At 39.8% G+C, this 17,657-nt stretch overlaps 1 protein-coding gene across 2 annotated transcripts in view; it reads right to left on the bottom strand.

Annotated features, from left to right (window-relative positions):
* The window catches only part of cd276 (CD276 molecule), a 66,398-nt gene that overhangs the window by 15,957 nt on the left and 32,784 nt on the right, over positions 1–17,657 (bottom strand). For both annotated transcript variants that reach the window (XM_042408629.1, XM_042408637.1), the window contains exons 5-6: positions 4,946–5,083; positions 1,249–1,290 (exon numbers count right to left, since the gene is read on the bottom strand). In XM_042408629.1, the coding sequence (XP_042264563.1) occupies positions 1,249–1,290; positions 4,946–5,083 (180 nt within the window). The remainder of the gene's footprint in view (positions 1–1,248; positions 1,291–4,945; positions 5,084–17,657) is intronic.

Genomic DNA, 17,657 nt, shown 5'->3' with positions numbered 1-17,657 from the left:
GACTAAAGAAGGAGTCAAATGAATAACTCTAATGACATTAACGCTTGAGGGAGAACTGCTCAGGACTGTGAGGGGTAGTCACTGAGGCTGGGCAAGCAGAAGAAGCTTGCTCTGCTTGCTAATGGCAAAATTAATTCTGGACTCATAAGGTCATACTCATACTACGTAAAATATCACATCACTCTCATTACAGAAGAAGATGCACACATAGAGGTAGTTGTCCTGATTCAGTAGAAAATGTATAACTTATTTTCATTGTAAGGCTTCTTGAAACTCAAAATCCTGAATTTGTAAATGAATAAGAGTTAAATGAGTTGCTTTCTTATTTCTTTTTTAATTATGAAATGTTTCTTTACCAAGAAGCAAAATTTCTAAATATGGAACATAGCTCCTTCTGTGTTTGGTGCAAAGACTGTTACAGGTATGTCTGTCTATTTCGCTGCATTATTTATCATAAAAATTCAAAGCCATGTATTCCAAGTGACAACAATATGCATAACACATTTCAGCCAGGACTCAGTACAAAATCCATCAGGCATGATAAACAGGATCATTTGAGCGCAGGACACGGCAGCACTACTGTAGGCATTTTGTGAAACCTGGAACTTGTGGAACTTGTTACCATTAAATTTATAGACAAGATAGATTTTACTGTTATAGCTGTAGCTTTAGGGGAACGTATAATGTAAAACAGCTTGTTGGCATCACTAAATTAGTGCGCCCGTCTTCCTCTCTCTGCCTGAAACACTCATACACACAGAGTAGAGTATGGATTTGGTTCCAGGAGCTGGTCTCATTTTTTACGTGCATTCATGCCTCATCAGCGTTCACTCACACTTCAGTAAACAAACTTAACATTCACTTATTTGTTTTGTTGGGTCCCTACCACCCGCACTTCTTTTTAAAGAAGCAAGACTTGACTGTAGGTGATGTTTTAGTTATTAAATATTTTTTTGTCACTGAAATGCCATGTTAGAAAAAATACAATTCTATATCCCATTTTCAATTAGGTTTTGCATACAGAGCTTTCTTTTTCTAGTTGTCTTTAACGGATGAGATGCACTATTGCATGTTCTTAAACCCTTGCATGATTACACAGCTTAGAGTGCTGAATGCAAAAGATTACATATTGCTGTTTCCTGACTGGCAAGTGTCACATGCACCTGCACAGCAGTGCCAGCTAAAACATACAGCAGGTCCCTTGAGGCACACAGAGGCTAAGGATTGACCAGGTGTGGATTGGCTGACCTGTCTTTGACTCCTCTTCTTCCAGCTCCTTGGCTTCTTCAGCTGTGGGAAGACAGAGGAGCCATTATCAGTGGGAGCCACAGTACAAAGGCAGGCACACAATGCAGTCACTTCATCACAAGCCTATGGTGAGCTGATCCTTCACAGCTCAAAGGACAAGCTGTGATGAGAGCCCCTATATGACCATGAAGCTCCGCACAATGGTACACCCCACCACATCATACACACACACACATACATGCACAGCCATACCCACCCCTTAACCTCCAATCCAGCCCTCTCACAAAGACAGTAATCACATTAGGCTTTAGCTGCTGGCTCTCTGAAAACCCACTGTCAACAGAGTTAGGGAGGCAACCCTGTGACGGCTGTCACACTTACATACACACGTGGCATGCATGTGCATGTGTGCACAGCCGAGCACAGACTATGCAAGTGGCTGATATTAATTCTATGACACAATTACCATCGCAATTGGGCTTGGGATGGACTATTCAGTGTCTGATACATAAGATTAAACTTATAATTGGACAAAATTAAATGTCAAGGAAACACAATTCATTTGTTTATATTCTGGTACATTTGCCAGATTTTCCTTGACTTTGACAGCAGAGAATATAATCCTCTGGGGAAATTAAGCAAAATCCTTATTATTACAGCAGCAGAACGTGCAGAGTTTCCAAATTCAAACAGCCTGCATATAGGTCTACCCACACCACATTCTTCAGTTTCTTTCCCTCTGTGTTATGCAGTATTTTGAATTCAAATTTATTAAATGCACTGTATATGTTGACACATAAATACAACCATTTTTATTAATCAATCAAAGATATGGTTTTGGTCAGTCAGCTTCAGATTTTGGGGGCATTTTTTTCTTGGTGCCAAACTGTTAGCAACTTTGAACTGTATGTCTAAAATACAGTTTTATGTTAAACTTTAATAGTGTGCGAATAAAATCTACAAAAAGCACATTGAAAAAGTAGTATATTTGGTACAAACATCTTCAGAATTGTGGAGTAAAATCCACACACGTGTGAGCCTGTTTTCCTTCAGTACTTCATTCAACACCTTCAAATCAACCAACAGTCCCAACGCTGTGGCAGCAGTGGAAATGCCTTGGGGGAAAAGGCTTTGATAGGAGAGTGAGGTTCATTTAAAAGGCACCTTAAAGTCAGGGTGAAGACGAGGGCATCCACAGGGCAATGAGTGAGAACTGCTTCCCTTGTACATTGAGAGTGTTACAATTTTATGCCCCCATTGGCTGCATCCCAAATGTGTAGGGGTGAAAAGAAGGGTAGTTATGGCTTAAGCACAAAAGCTGGACAAACTGCATAATAGATGAGAGAGTCAAGGGACAGAAACAGCAGTTCACTCAAGCCAAAAGAGTGTTACTGTTCACCTCATCACCCTCTCTTCTGTCTCTGTTTCCTCTACACAGAAGTGGTGCAACACTGCTGCTGAATCTCTTCAAACACTGCTATGACATCATAAGTGTTGCAAAATGTAAGCCAAAGTAAATGGTCCCAGTTAGAAAACCTATATCACTATAAATAAACTGATTAGCAGGCCTAATTATTTCATTCTTGCAACCAGGAAACAGCAGAACATTTTTCTTTTTAAACCTTTGTGCATATTAGAACATAAGGCTTAATGACAGCAGGGTTTGTGCTGCGTAGGTTTTAATTCCCATTCTCTCTCCCTTTGACGATCAACTCTTAATGACAAAAATAAAACACAATTTAACAAAAAAAAAAAAAAAAAAAACATGAGCAGCTTTCTTTTGCCAATATTTTGATCAAGGATTTTGTAAATTGTTTGTTTTAATGAGCGTTTTCTACATAGACTCGTAGTGGAGTAAAATAAATCTATGTGTCTGTTAAGTCATGTGAGTCACGTGCGAAGGTTGCTGATCAATCACAGCCTTTGGTCAGGGGTAAACCTGGGGGTTAAACCCTGTGAGACATGTGCACCGCTGTTGTAAAAACCCCTCGGGGAAACACTGCTTCCCTTATGACTTTCATCTGTCACACAGGAGAGATCTGTCCCATGTCACCTACACATGATCTCCCAGAGTAGGTGTGATTAAATCATATGCTTATCTAAATGTAAAATGAGCTTTGGAGAAATGGGATAGTGGCCCTGGATCGGTCATTGAAAGCAAATATTAGATACATAGTCACAGATATTACATTATGTAGGGAAGGGCAGAAGAGAGGGATGAAGGGAAAAAAATATCAAAGAGGACAGAGCCATGCTGATGTTGAGATACAACACTACCCCTGGAATTGAGCTTTCACTTCCAGCTGCAATACCACAAGCTGCTCTGCTCTGCTACAATACACATTCTGGTGCACCACATACATTATGACAGGGAAGAAAAATGACTTACTTCTCCACTCTTACTGACCCTTGCACCCTCACTACCCAGACACGGTGAAGAGAGAGTCAACTTCAATCTGGCCATACCCAGGAACACCATTAAAAGATAAGACAACCACAATTAGGCTGCACTTCCCTGCTTCCTGCCCTCCCTACAGCTCTAGATATGTGCATAGGAATCCTATTTTAAGCCCCTCCACATCTGTATTCATATAGTATCATTCTATCAGGAGTATAAGAGTCTGTATGATATGTGAATAAGTCAGTGCTCCCGCTCTTCAGGTTCATGCTTGGAAAACACCAAAGACTGCAGAAACATTGCTGGCAGGGGACAGAATAAGACTTAACATTTCAATAAGGCGGACAGTGGATGACCATATAATCAATCCCGCCTTCGGTGTAAGGGCTGCAGGCAAGAACGCAGCTCCTCATCCTGCCCAGTAAAGAAAGGGGCCCCACAACCCTAGGAGCCCTTTGCCCGTAGGAGGAACTGCATTATATTTCTCTCTTTCCATTTCATTTGATTTCATATGTTCCATGGAGCTATTTACTCTTTCCTCTGAGTCTGTGTCACTTCCATATTTATTTTTAAACCTCTGGGCCCTGGTGCAGACACTGGCTGACCTTTATTTAAATGTCTCCTCCACTCTGAGCGGATCTCATTACAGCAGAGCTGGTGGCTTTGCACTATCTATCTCATTCCAAAACTTTTTCTCTTTGCACTTGCGGCGATCCTCAGCCATTCCGCAGCGCTAATTACTGGACCCGAGTAATGATGTTCCTCTCCGCCGAAGATATGTGTCCCACCATCCGAGATCCTGCCTATACGCATTAAGCAGAACTCCCTCTGGATTCTGAAAGTTCCTTGAGCAGTTAACATCTCATCATTGCTTTCTGCTCTATCTCTCTCGGCCTCGCTGTGCCTCCCACATGATCTAGGCAACACGTCGCAATTATGCGCATCATACTGGCCCACTATGTGAAGAGTTTAAGGAGTCATTCTGCATTTTAATGAAGGCCCTTAGAAGGGTTGAAAGGCCCTGTAAGTATGATAGGCTGGCATCCATTATTCAGCAAGCCCTTGAACTATGTACACAATAGGGTGACACAAAACAGAAAAATCATTTCATTACTCTGTTGATTTTTATTTTCTTTTGGCATATGTTGCCACTGCTGTGAGGTTCTAAATTTATATTCCCCCTTAATGAAGGCAAGACATCCCCCAAAACTTTGTACTCATTGTGAGAATATACACTGGTGTTGAGAAAATACACTTGTGTTGAATGTCCTCTTTTGTCCTCTCGTCCATTCCCCCTACCTTCTCTCCTGGCCTCCTCGCAGCTCTCCTTGATCTTCCTACGGCAGACAGCAGCCAGGGCAATGAGCAGCACCAGCAGACACACGGCCAGGCCAACAGTTACCCACAGAGCCACCGGGGGGAACGCAATGTTCTGACCTGAAGCAAAGGGCACATGGAGAGAGGGAGCAGAGAAGGGAGAGCATCATTATTCACTCTTGCAGAGCTAAAATAAGAGCGCAACTGTCACCACTGTATCCATCACCATTTTTCTACCATTTGACAATTTGCTGTTAGTGTTGCTTGTCATAAAAACCCCCAAATTATCCAGACTACAGAACTACTAAAGCACATAATGACAATGATTATTTACAATCATTATCTCCGTCATCATCGTCTGCTTTGTCATATCCTCTCCGCATTAGGGTTGACTTTCAGAAACAGTGCAGTTGTTCTGAGACAACAGAAATGAGAGTGAACCTTTGCCTTACGTGAACTGGGTGAGAGCTTCTTCAGAACTTTTGAGTCTTTCACTTGAGTCCAGATGGCTCGTAGCTTGACACAGTGTTAATTTCATAGATGAATATTTTTCGTCAACGACATTTTTTCACTGACAAAATGAGACAACAGCTAAACAAAAACTAATTTGTGATGACAAAAACTATGACAAAATCTACTGACACTTACATCAACGAGTCAAAACGAGACAAAAATGTTAGGGAAAGACGAGTCAGGAAGAGATCAGGCATATGGATAAATTTCACATTTGATATCAAGGAAAACAAGACCCTTTGTAAACCGTGTGGTGGGACAATCACTGGTAAAAACATAATGAACATGAAGCAATATTTGCATCAACTTGAAATCCATGCAAAGGTAAGCACATGCTAACGTTATTTTATCAGCTAACCTGAGCTGGTGTGTTTTTGCTAAACTTGTAATACAATACAAGCTAAAAGAAACTCACCGCTGTTGTATACTGATTAGAGAAGTGAATGACCCAGAGTTGCTAATCTTAGATCATAAATTAAAAGATTGATTGACACACTAAAGATAATGAATGTAAATATGTAACAGAAGAGTGCACGTCTGAGGAAATGTTTACATTGAGCTTATGGTATTACACTGATGTTTCAAAAAAACATGACGTTAAACTGTGTTCATGTTAACTTAATGTTACTGTTACTTTGGCTAATATTAGACGTATGACAGGAGAGCAGAAATGTAGAGAGACAGCTTGGAGCTGTGTGTGCATGTGGATGAGTAAGAGAGGGTAGCGGAGGTTAGGGGGTGAGAGAGAGAAAACTCAGAACTTGATTTTTTTCCCCCTTATTCAACCTCACAGATACAGAAGACCTCCAATGACAAGGATGGGCAAATAAAGCTAGTGCATCCCAGCAGAATATTTCAACAGCTCTTTAAGTGCTTCTAAGTACAAAAGTGACTCTTAAGTACAAAATACCAAGGAAGAAGGCATAGCAAAATGGATTGGGAACACAGGATTACTGGTCACAATGACTGAAGATGAGGAATTTGTTCTAATGATGGAGACGGTAGAGTATATCTAATTATTCAGGGAGAGTAGATCTAATACTCACTGGTGTTATTTTGTTATTGTCTGAGAGAGTCTTTTGCAAAAAAGCAAGGCCATGCCTCATTTCTTTTAATTAATTGGTAATTCTAGAGAGACATTTAAATGATGCATTACACTTCAACTAAACCTGTTAGATTTTACTTGACTAAAATCTTATGATATTTAGTCTACTAAAACTAGACTAAAACTTAAACAATTCAGATAATGACTAAAACTAAACTAAAGACTATGACTGAAACTAAATCAAAGGATGTTGGCGCTAACTATCCCACCCCCTGCCTTCTACTACACATAGCTCACATCTCTGAAGTTGTGATGCTTTTGCTTTAATATTGTAAAAATGTAATACACACAATAAAATTACCACTCTGACAGTTGAATGTCAATACTTAGTAAAATAGTTTAAACCTGCAGTGCGGAACTTTTGTCTCATGCTGACCGGCTGGTCTCACACAGTCAGCGGCTCCTCACAGCTCATGTCGGAGCAAATTTCCAAATAAGCGTTATTTGAATAAACTGACCACATATTTGGAATCTAAATGGTTACTTTCTTGCCTGAAAAAATATTAAAACTTATTATAGTGACATATTAGCAGTCCTACAGCGAAAATTACAACAGCTTTTAGCCATGTATACCCAGTATGCCATGCGGTCCGATGAAGATACCCGAGTGCCGAGCACCCGTCAGGATGGATTGGGATGCTGAACATGACGTAAATTCCCCAGCAAATCTGAGGGGAAACCAATCATTGCTGGATGATGTATAACGCATTGCTACCGGTGCTTTTAAGTAGAGTATCATGATAACATATCTTTTTAATAAAATCACTTTAGAGACAATTAGACATCAACATGAGTGACAGTATCTTGGCAAACAGCAAACTGATGAGTAGAAATAAAAACTGGTCAGCAGGACAAAAACGATATCAGAGACACAGCCAGATTTCCCTGGAGTATTCAAACTGAACAGAGGGAGAAGAAAACAGCAGAGCCACTAAATAGCTGTGAGCCTGGCTGTAGCACAAACAGGCCTCCTTCAGAGAATGCCCACTTCAAGACAGATAATGATAATAATAAAAAATAGACTGAAAAATGACTGGCTTTGGGAAGAGGAAATGATGAAGCATCTGTAAGGACTTGGCATCAGCTATGACGATAGGCAGACGGGCTATAATATGGCCAAGCCAAGTAGCAAATAGACGCATCCTTTCGGAGAGGATCAGTTCTCAGATGGAAATCCAGTCCATCTGATGCTGAGAAACAAATGTACCTGATTGTCACATGAAATAGAGTTAATGAAAGGCCACAGAGGCCCAGAGAGAGAAGGGTGAGGAGAATGTACACACCAAAAAAATTTGTTCTGCTTTTAGTCCGCTGTTGTTTGTAGCCACCCTAGTGGCATGGGTCTAGGAACGGAACAATGTTGGCTTTTTGGTCAGTCCACCACTTTGGTTCAGACCCAAATATCTTACCAACTCTTTGATTGATTGCCATGACATTTTGCACAGACATTCAAGGTCCCCAAAGGATGAAGTCTAATGAATCTGGAGATCCCCTGACTTTTCCTGTAGCGCCACCATGAGCTAAACTTTACATGCTGACATTAGCATTTAGCTCCAAGACTTAGACTTAGTGTTGTTATTGCTACTCTGCGCCTTTTGTACTGATATTTATCCATGATGACTTCATCATATTAAATGGCAGTAGCATATTTAAAAGGATCACTGCCTGCAATATGCTAGATTTACAGAGGTAATTATTGCTGTGGCAGATATTAATGTATATTATATACACATTATGTAAACATTTCAGGTAATTATTATAATCTAATTCTAAGGTATACACACACACATTATATATATATATGTGTGTGTGTGTGTGTGTGTGTGTGTGTGTAGGGAGTATAAAGACTCCCTGATACTGCTACTGCAAAGCAGGATAAACAACCAAATGTCACAGAGAAAGGATACAATCTGGAAAGTCAATCTTGTCATTTTGATGAAGCTGCGTATGCCTCCCCAGGCTAGTCATGACTGATGATACTGTGGCTCGCTGTCCACTGAGCCCTTCCCTCTGCTATATTTAAAGGATGACCATCTGAGAGCCAGTTTGTACTAACAGCGAAACATGTTTGAAAGAGGAATAATCACACATGAGCAGTTTATGTCTCACAAAGTCAGAAAAGTAACAAACGTGTCTAGCTCTGTGTGACAAGTAGAGAAGACGCAGTGCTCTTTGCTTCCATTGTCTTTCTCATTCTCTTCTTTATTCTCACACCTTCCCACCACACTCTCCCTCCCTCAAGGCAGACTGATAAAGACAAATGCCATAGTCGGCTATCATTGCTACGCCGGGGCCCAAAGGGCTGCAGGATCATATTTTTCTTTTTCTCTTGTTTGATGATGTGATTTTGTTTTCTTCAGAAATAGATTTGTCTCTAATGGCTCTGTTTACCTATCCTCTCTTTCCCCTTTTCCCTATTCCCTCTGTGCTGGGGTAAGGATGGAGTGCTTTGGACTGCACTGTCACATTACCCAGAGTCTGCAGACTTCAGAGCTGCACCAAACAGGGCAAACTTCACTTTATACACTCGGCGTGTACACAGAATACACATTAGGAGGAAAAAAAAAAAAACATGTTAGAAAAGTTTTACGTTCGAGGAATCAAATTATGTAGTCTAGTTAAATTGCAGAAAACCCTGTTGGAGGTTGAAAGTGCGCCTAATAATAAGCTGATATATGATATGAGAATGAAACAAAACAATAATTATACCAGACCTAAATGCCACACACTCACCAGGGTTTCTGCCTGAATTTAAATCTACTTTTTTCTACAAAATCTACTGATGATGTTGATGATGTCAACACTCAGTATCAGTTGGCTTGTACTAAAACTGTACACAAAACAACACTGTATACATAGTACATCTTTTCTTTTTCTGTCATGTTTTAATACCACATGAAATCCATATTCAACTTTGCACATTTCAGCACACTTGCTCCATATGCAGCATTTCTGCATTTAGTTTTTTTTATGTGATTTTCTTCATTTTGACTGATATTATATTCATATTGTAGATGTAATTTGATGTGTTCTTGTGTCCATTTCTTGTAGTTTTTTTTGTTGTTGTTGAGTACCATTTCATTACTTAAAAAATGATAGATAATGAAAAGGTACTTTAGTTTCAATACATGTTTGCAAAGTTTTTTTTATAGGTTTTATCGATCACACCTGGAGCACATCCTCTACCATTACTTCTAATACAAGGTGGTGCTTCACCTTAGGTGTTTTGTGTATCACAGGAGGCCACAGCAGACTGCAACGGTAAAAATAGATATTTAATGGGGGCAGGCAAGAGTATGATAAAACACCACCTCCACATGAAGCCTCTAACACAGGGCCTCTAACACCAGTGAGAAATGTGGCTCCCTTAGTCTTTGGACGACACTATAGGGGACTTGCAAGGGGCCAGCTTAGGTATTGTTTTGGCTTCAGTGAATGTGAGAGCCAAGATTTGCAGGCATTTTTACAAGCCTGAGTGTTTTCTCTCCAGCACCTTTGGTGGAATAAAGTGCTCCTAAGACTCCCTTGCCTGTCATCTTGGTTCTGCAACATGAAGACGGTGGAGATCAAAGCTGCTTTCTCTCCAGCTGTCAGCCCAGTTTTACCTGCCTAGAAGAAACCTAGCCTCTTAAGCTGTGACCAAAGGAGAATAATGTCCCTTGACAGAAGGATGGCTTCAGGCTAAAAAGAGCCTCAAGGCTCATTGTAGACAAGCTGGAGGGATGAGGAAGAGGAGAGGAAGAGTCAATTAGGTTTTTCTTTCAATGTCAGAATGAACAACTTGGCTTTACCCTGCCTGATTGTGAGAGTAGAAGAAGGGAGAGGGGGGGGACTTGTAGAGGAGGAGTGTTGATCACAGGAGAGCGAGCTGGACTGGGGGCTAGCCCAGGGGTTGAGCTGCAGCTAGGCCCAGCCCTGCTGGAGGGCCTGTACAGCCCTGGAGACCAGAGAGGCACAGCCAGGCGCAGGACTGGAAATAGGCTTATATATCTCTCTAACAATGAGTCACATGGCAGAGATAAAGACATTCATTCAGACAATACAGTAAGGCAGGGAAGAAACACTAAAGTGAATGAGATATAAAACTCAGTGAGACAAAACAGGAGCTCACACTTAAATCACATTCGCCTAACACTGGTGAGGTGATTGATGCATACTACCTCAGTGAGTGCAGACTTGCCGACATTGGTGATTTAAACTTCTTCATTCAGTTTCTGTGTAGCACCACCGATCTCACAGGAAAGAGATTGGAAGAAACAATAACAACAGTGCTAATGGAAAGAAGATGGCCTGTGTCAGAGGACACGGATTAGCCAGAATGAAAAACATGAGCATGAATATTAGGATTACATTGAACGAATGACTTTGAATTTGTTTCAGCTTAAGTTTCAATTACCAGCTTTTATTATTAACCTCGAAGGCGTCCATCAAAACCTCCAAACCCTCCACATTCAACCCCAGTATGAAAAGCGTGTGACCGCACAGCGGCTGTTCTTGCAATATTTCTAAGAACATCTCTCCTCTCTGGGAGAGGACAAGAAGCTCACTTGTAGAGGAAAAACTTGGCAAACTTAAATGGATGGAGACAGGTTTTTGTCCTGTCAGCATCTTTGCTCTGAGCCTTCTCTCCTCTTTTTGCATTTCAATAAATTGCTTTACAACGAGATGCTACCTCACTGTCTTATTGGCATGCAGGGAAGCCTAGCGCCCATTTACTTACACAATTTGTCTGACATTATTGCCCTTCCCTTGACGCCATGGGCTTGTGGCAAACACAAGTGTATGATGTGCAGACGTGCACATTAAAACAGAGTAATGGCTCTGCATTTATAGGAATAAAGTTTCTAACAGCCCTCTTTTTTCTCAGCAGGAAGACTTTAAAAGCCATCTGGTGGTGTTGGGGGAAGTGGTGGAGGGTGAGGGGGGAGAGTAAGGTGATGAGTAAGTGAGTCAGTGAAGACTGGAGGGATGGGATAAATGGGTGAGTGACCAAGCGACCCCAGTAGGTGAAAAAACAAGCGAGTGAATGAGTTTGTGGTTTTGCAAGCAAGCGGGTATTGAGCTGGTAACTGCGTGAATGCAGGACCAGGCTGGAATCACAATGAGGTTTTGTGGTATTAGTCCACCCTCAACTCGTAAGCTGTCTCTCGGACATGTCAGGCTGCTACTGACCTTTCTCTGGTGGAAGGTGGGCTCACAGTCCAGAAGTAGTCTGCCTATAGTGCTGCACTATGGATTTAGAATTATGAATTGGTGTGGTAAGGTTACCTCCCTCATAAAATGAGTCAGTCTTTAATCTGATTGATCCACAGGTGAATATTCCCTGCCACCCAACGGTCACACACCACCGAGAAAGGTTACAATAAGCCATGGAGATGGACTGAGCCTGAGTTACAATTGGCAGGTCAATGCAGGATAATGGATTTTTAATATTGTAGCTTGCTCATACAAAATAAGAGAATGAAGCTGTTGGAGTCCCTTCTTAGCAATAAAAAGTTTGTAGTGTAAATCTAGCATCTAGTCTTCTTAAATGTATGATCAACTTACAAAGAAAGCCAAACAATGTTGGACATATTGATTATCATTTTAGGATTATCTCAGCTGAAAATTACTAACTTTTCCAAAATCTTGGCTGTGACAAAAATCCTCCATTGAAAACCTAAGAGCCCAATAAATTGACAAGTCCGATATATTGGGAATTATTAGCTTGCTAGCAGATGTATTGGTATTGGTTGGTCTACAAGTAACAATAAATTGCAGTACAGAAATGACAAAGTTAAGTTTGAGGAAATTTAGAAACAGTGTCTCCATTACAGTTTGTCCACCAGAGAGCACTAACAATTATATAACTGTTCAATATCCAGCTTAGTATATAATGAGGTCAAAATTCTTTAAAAAAGTTTTTAAAAAATGATAAAGGTATTAGCTAATTATATGTGCATTTTTATGCACACATAAATACATATTATTTCAAAATAAACAATTAAAGTGTAGCTTGGTGTTAGAACATATACATAATGTGTATTTGTATGTTTATTATGACTATACATTATGTTACAACATCTACATACAGAGACTTAGGACTTCCAGTTGCATTATAACGCATGCTGGGGACATCTGTGAAGGCTAACATTACATAAATGTTTAAAAAATTTTATAGCATCATAAAGAAATGAGGAAAATGTGTAATCTAAATAACTGTTAAGGAGGTGTCTATGTATTACTACAATATACAACCAGTTCTACAGTATATGTGGCACTCACTGATTTGTCTGAGAGGGAGGCAGGGGAAAGCTAAGCCACAGGTACATTCAAAAGGATGATTTCAAGTGTTATTCAGATATGCCAGGGGCAAGGTTAGAGTGAATTTTTTCATCTTTACAGTTGAAGGTAATCCCATACCCAGTAGACTGGCTAATTAACTGAATATACAGCTTAAAGCCAACTGCATGGCTGTCATGTTAGCAAGGCAGAGGCTATGTTGCAAGCAGAGGAGTGTGAGAATGTGTAATAGCTTTGTGGTGGAATATATAAACAATAGCCTGGGGTAGAGGTGGGCAGCATCACCAGAATAAACTTCACACCAGTGGAGAAACGTGCCCTGATATGGATTTGGCTACACCATTTGTTGTTAGAGAATGGATTTTAAATGTCACGTCAAAAGTGCACCTTGAGCATCAGCTTACTGCATGTTAACCAGTGAGCATGCGTTTCCCAAAAGCAAAGAAATGCGCATTTGCATCTTAGGAAGGTGAGGAAATGGAGTCAGACAGCTCAACAGAGACAGGACCAAACCATGAGGAAACATGTCAGCACATATGAAGAATGTTTGAGAATGTGCTGCAGCTCTGACACAAGTAGCACTTGCACTGGTGTAAAGACAAAAACCACAGTGCAGACTTTGTTCCTGAGTCCCTGTCCTAATGATAAGACAAGCCTGCCATGCAAGCACATGACACATGCCTTAGCTGTGCATCTATGTAAAGACATGGTGCCTAAAGAGTTGAGAGACATGGCTTTTAAAGGAATGTGTAGACCACTGGAATCGTGGCACGCAAAACCAAGACACAAACATTTCATCCAAAACAAAATCCAAAATTTGCAGCTGCTGTGAGAAATGAAGCGAAGAGCACACACAACAGTTACAGCTGTGCAAGCTCATACTTTCCACCAGGTATGAAACTCTACTCCACAACCACTGTAAACTGTATTAATAATTAATTAATGACAACTTTAACTCCAAGATATATATTTTTTACTATCTCTTGTCCTGCATTTGAATCACATTCTATTGAACTCATGAGGACAAAATATACCATTATATACATACACCCATCAATATTAAAACTGTACTGTGATATAAACTGCACGTCATACTGTCCAGCCCTAGCCTGGGAGAAGGATGAAAGTGGGCGACAATACTGTCTCACAAACGGTCTGCCCACCTCATCACCTCAACAGCGGCCAGGCGAGCTCTCTCTTAACATTTCCCATGTCCCTCCCAGCCCCACTGGGGCCTCAATTAAAAACTCCTCTGATGTCTAGTAACTGACAGAGACTCCATCACTTTCACACATCCCTCTCCACTGAGAGTGGCATTAAGATGTTGGAGGCAGAGTGGACTATTGATTTTCTTCTTTCTTTCTTTCTTTTTTTTTTTGGTTGCTCTATTTCTTCACTAGGCCATCTTGGCAATGCAGGTGTAACTCAGGTGCAATAATCAGTTTACAACGTTGTGTTGTCTACATTTTTAATTAGCTTTAAAACAAGTGCTCCCTGTGAGATGCTAAGGATGTGTAGGAGAGAATCACTAGTGACAGCTATCAGTACCAAAACAGACTATCTGGTTGGTTGATAAAGCCAAGTAGAGGAAGGGAGAGCAGAGTGACAAGGACAAATAGCAGTGAAAGGACTAAAGAGCCTTTTAAAACAAAGGCCTGCCAAACAAACCAAAACTCGATTCTGCACATGAGCTATATCTGGTTCATATACCTCTTAAAATCTTAATGATCTTTTTTGGCAACTTGGGGGCAGTGCAATGAGCTTTAAACACAGCACTGACATACTATCATTTTTTATACAGTAGTTCTTATGACAAAAATAAGAACTTGTTTGTAAGTCGCTTTGGATAAAACCATCACAGAATGTAAATGTAAAAACTCTGTGTCCTCCAACCTGTCTTTGCTCTGAGCCTTCTCTCCTCTTTTTGCAGTTGCCTATTTACACATCCAGCAAACTCAAACAACACTAGCATTCAGTTGGACTTGGGTTTCTGGCCACTGGGACAAATGTAAGTCCATACTAACTGCCTTTTTAGCAGCAGAGTCAGGTGATAACTCTCTGTGGGTTTGTTACTAGGAGCAACTCCTTTCACATTACATTTATTCACTTAATCCATTGTCAGTATAAAAAAAATATCAATTGTGCAAGTGCAGTGCAGTTTTAAACTGTGATCCTGATTCTGAAAGTAGCATTGTTTTATCCGTTCATATTCACATGCTGCTAGAGAGAATTTCCCTTATTTAAGTGATAAAGTGCACAGATCAAAGCACAAACACGGCTCATTAAACATAAAATAATTCAATGACACATAAAGACAAATGGTAAATAATAATCAGTCCTATACTACTGGAAAGCCACACTAACCTGGTGGATGAGCCAGAACTCCATCGTACTTATTCCAATGACTCACTGCACCAGGAAGAAAACTGCTGCTTGAAACTCTCTGCAGACACACTGTGAAGTACACACCTATTGCTGAAACAACTCCTGTGTTGCATCAGTATAGTGCAAAGTGGGTGAGAAATATCATCCAGAATATAAACTTTAACATGACACTTATTGAACCATCCATTAAAGTGTTCATTTAAGTCAGGAACACACCCAGCGATTGCACTGGCTTTTGTAATAGTCTTTCGTGTTTGCTTTTTGTCTCTGTAGATTAATATGAAGCTGTAATGGCACAGCTAAACAGCTTCAGCATTTGGTTCTTATTTCTAATATCTAGTCATGGAAAAAGCCTTATTTCATGCAAAACTTTTCACAGTCACTGCTGATTCTGTCCTACATCCCCTGGTTGGACTTAAAAAAGTAATACAGTAATCCACAGATTTAAAAGTATCATTGTTTGTTTACCAAGAAACAAAGCCATGGTTCAAATCAATACCAAAAGTTGCTGTTAACATGGTAATATCTCTGAGTACAAAATGACAGGCTAGAAGATTAACCCTGTATCACAAAGCTATGCAAGTTCTATCCAAGACATTAAAGAACTGCCTGGACCTCTTCAAAGAGTGTGAGCTCTTAGTATGCTTCTCCCACTGCAGTATTACTAGGAGAATATATAATGACAGATTTTTTTAAAAAGACATGTCTCTGTATGTCTTTGCCTAGGGCTCTCATTATAAAACAGCATTTCTCATTTTCCTCTGCTGCAGTCTTTGGTGGTTACTGGAGAGACAGATGAATATTCTCAAAGCACTTGGCCTGGCTCAGACTTTGGAGCAGGTCAGCTCATTCCTGTTAGCAGTTCACCTCAAGTACAAAACCAAACCATCTCACATGATCACACCATAATTTCCTTAGTTTGGATGGAAATAAATACAAAATCTGTTGAAACCACAAAGTTGTTGCTTTAAGGGAGGTCAGAGGTCAGGTTTAGCCATTAAATGACACCCTCGTTGTTCACAAGGATACTATGTCTTATTGGAGGACGTTTCTCAGGACAAATTCTTAGCAACAATAGGCATTAAACCCTTACCCTATCTTCACTCCTCTGTTCAAAGAAACACCAGTGTACCAGAACATTTTTAAGAATGTAATGTGTTTGTTGGTGGGAAGAGACATCAGATAGAATATCTTGCTTAAACAAAGTAAGTCTAAAACAAACAACAAATATAGTTCACACCATACTAAGCTACTGTACAATTGTTTTATCATATGTATAGCTTTGTTTCACATTGACATTTTTGCTTTAACTTCAGTCATTGTTGAATGACTTGCATAACTGCAGTCTGGAAGGAGCTCCATTGTGATAGGAAATGATTAAAACTAGAGATTTTGAAGGTTTCAGGCTTTTAAACACTGAAACATCTTTACAATATCCATTAAGGACTCAGTTTGATCAATACATATAGCTCCTCTTAGAAAATCTAGTCATTAATTGAGTTTAAATCATGAAACAGTCCCTGTAGACACTTTTGACTGGTTGAGTGACTTTGAAATCTTGTAAAAATACCTTGTAACCCAAAATTGCCACTGAAATTGGTAAGAGAATCGTTATTTATTGCTGAAATTGTCTTAAAATATAACACTTATGGCACATTGACATTCTTTTTTTATTGCAGTCATTTTACAAAAGCAAAAAGCTTCTTGGGGCTGTGCTTGACAGTTCCTTTAGAAGGGTCCCTAACAATGCCTCTAAGCTGTTACAAAATCACTGTCAAGTACAGCTTCTCATGGCTTATTGCTTAAATATACTTTGTCTCCTTCCAGCACTTTTAAAATATGATATCTTGGACACACTGAAAAAAGTCTCTCTCTCTCAGTGGAATATAGCTAATCACAGTCTCACAACTTGTGTGTAGCTAAGTTATTTAGCCTGAGAAAATGCTCAGCCGGTGGCTGAGAGAGAAGACAGGGACAATATGTTCAAACCAGTGTCCCACAAGGGTGAAACTTTCCACAAAACTAATTTACTGACTAAACCAAGGCTAGTTAATGCACAAATAAGGACCTTTATCTTCATATTTATAATATGTCTGCATTAAGTACTCAGAGCCATATACTGTAAGTAGGTCTAAAGAAGAGCCAAAACAAAAATTAATCAACTTTTTAATTATCTGCAAATAATAATTACAATTTTCCGAGATAAATACACAAATAATGTGACTGGCTTTATAAAAAAGCTATAAACAAATCAGACATCTCAGATCTTCTTTTTTTGCCAAAAATAGATGAAGAGTAAAAAGAAAAGAAAATGAAAGACAAACAATGAGAGGTGAGTAGTGATAGGAAGATAAAAATAAGATAAAATATTGATTTGCACAATGTCTACTTTACATAAAACAACCTCCA

This window comes from Thunnus maccoyii, chromosome 1 (assembly GCF_910596095.1).
Source record: "Thunnus maccoyii chromosome 1, fThuMac1.1, whole genome shotgun sequence".
NCBI lineage: Eukaryota > Metazoa > Chordata > Actinopteri > Scombriformes > Scombridae > Thunnus > Thunnus maccoyii.
The sequence above is the reverse complement of the archived record's forward strand: the minus strand, read 5'-3'. Positions and strand labels throughout refer to the sequence as shown.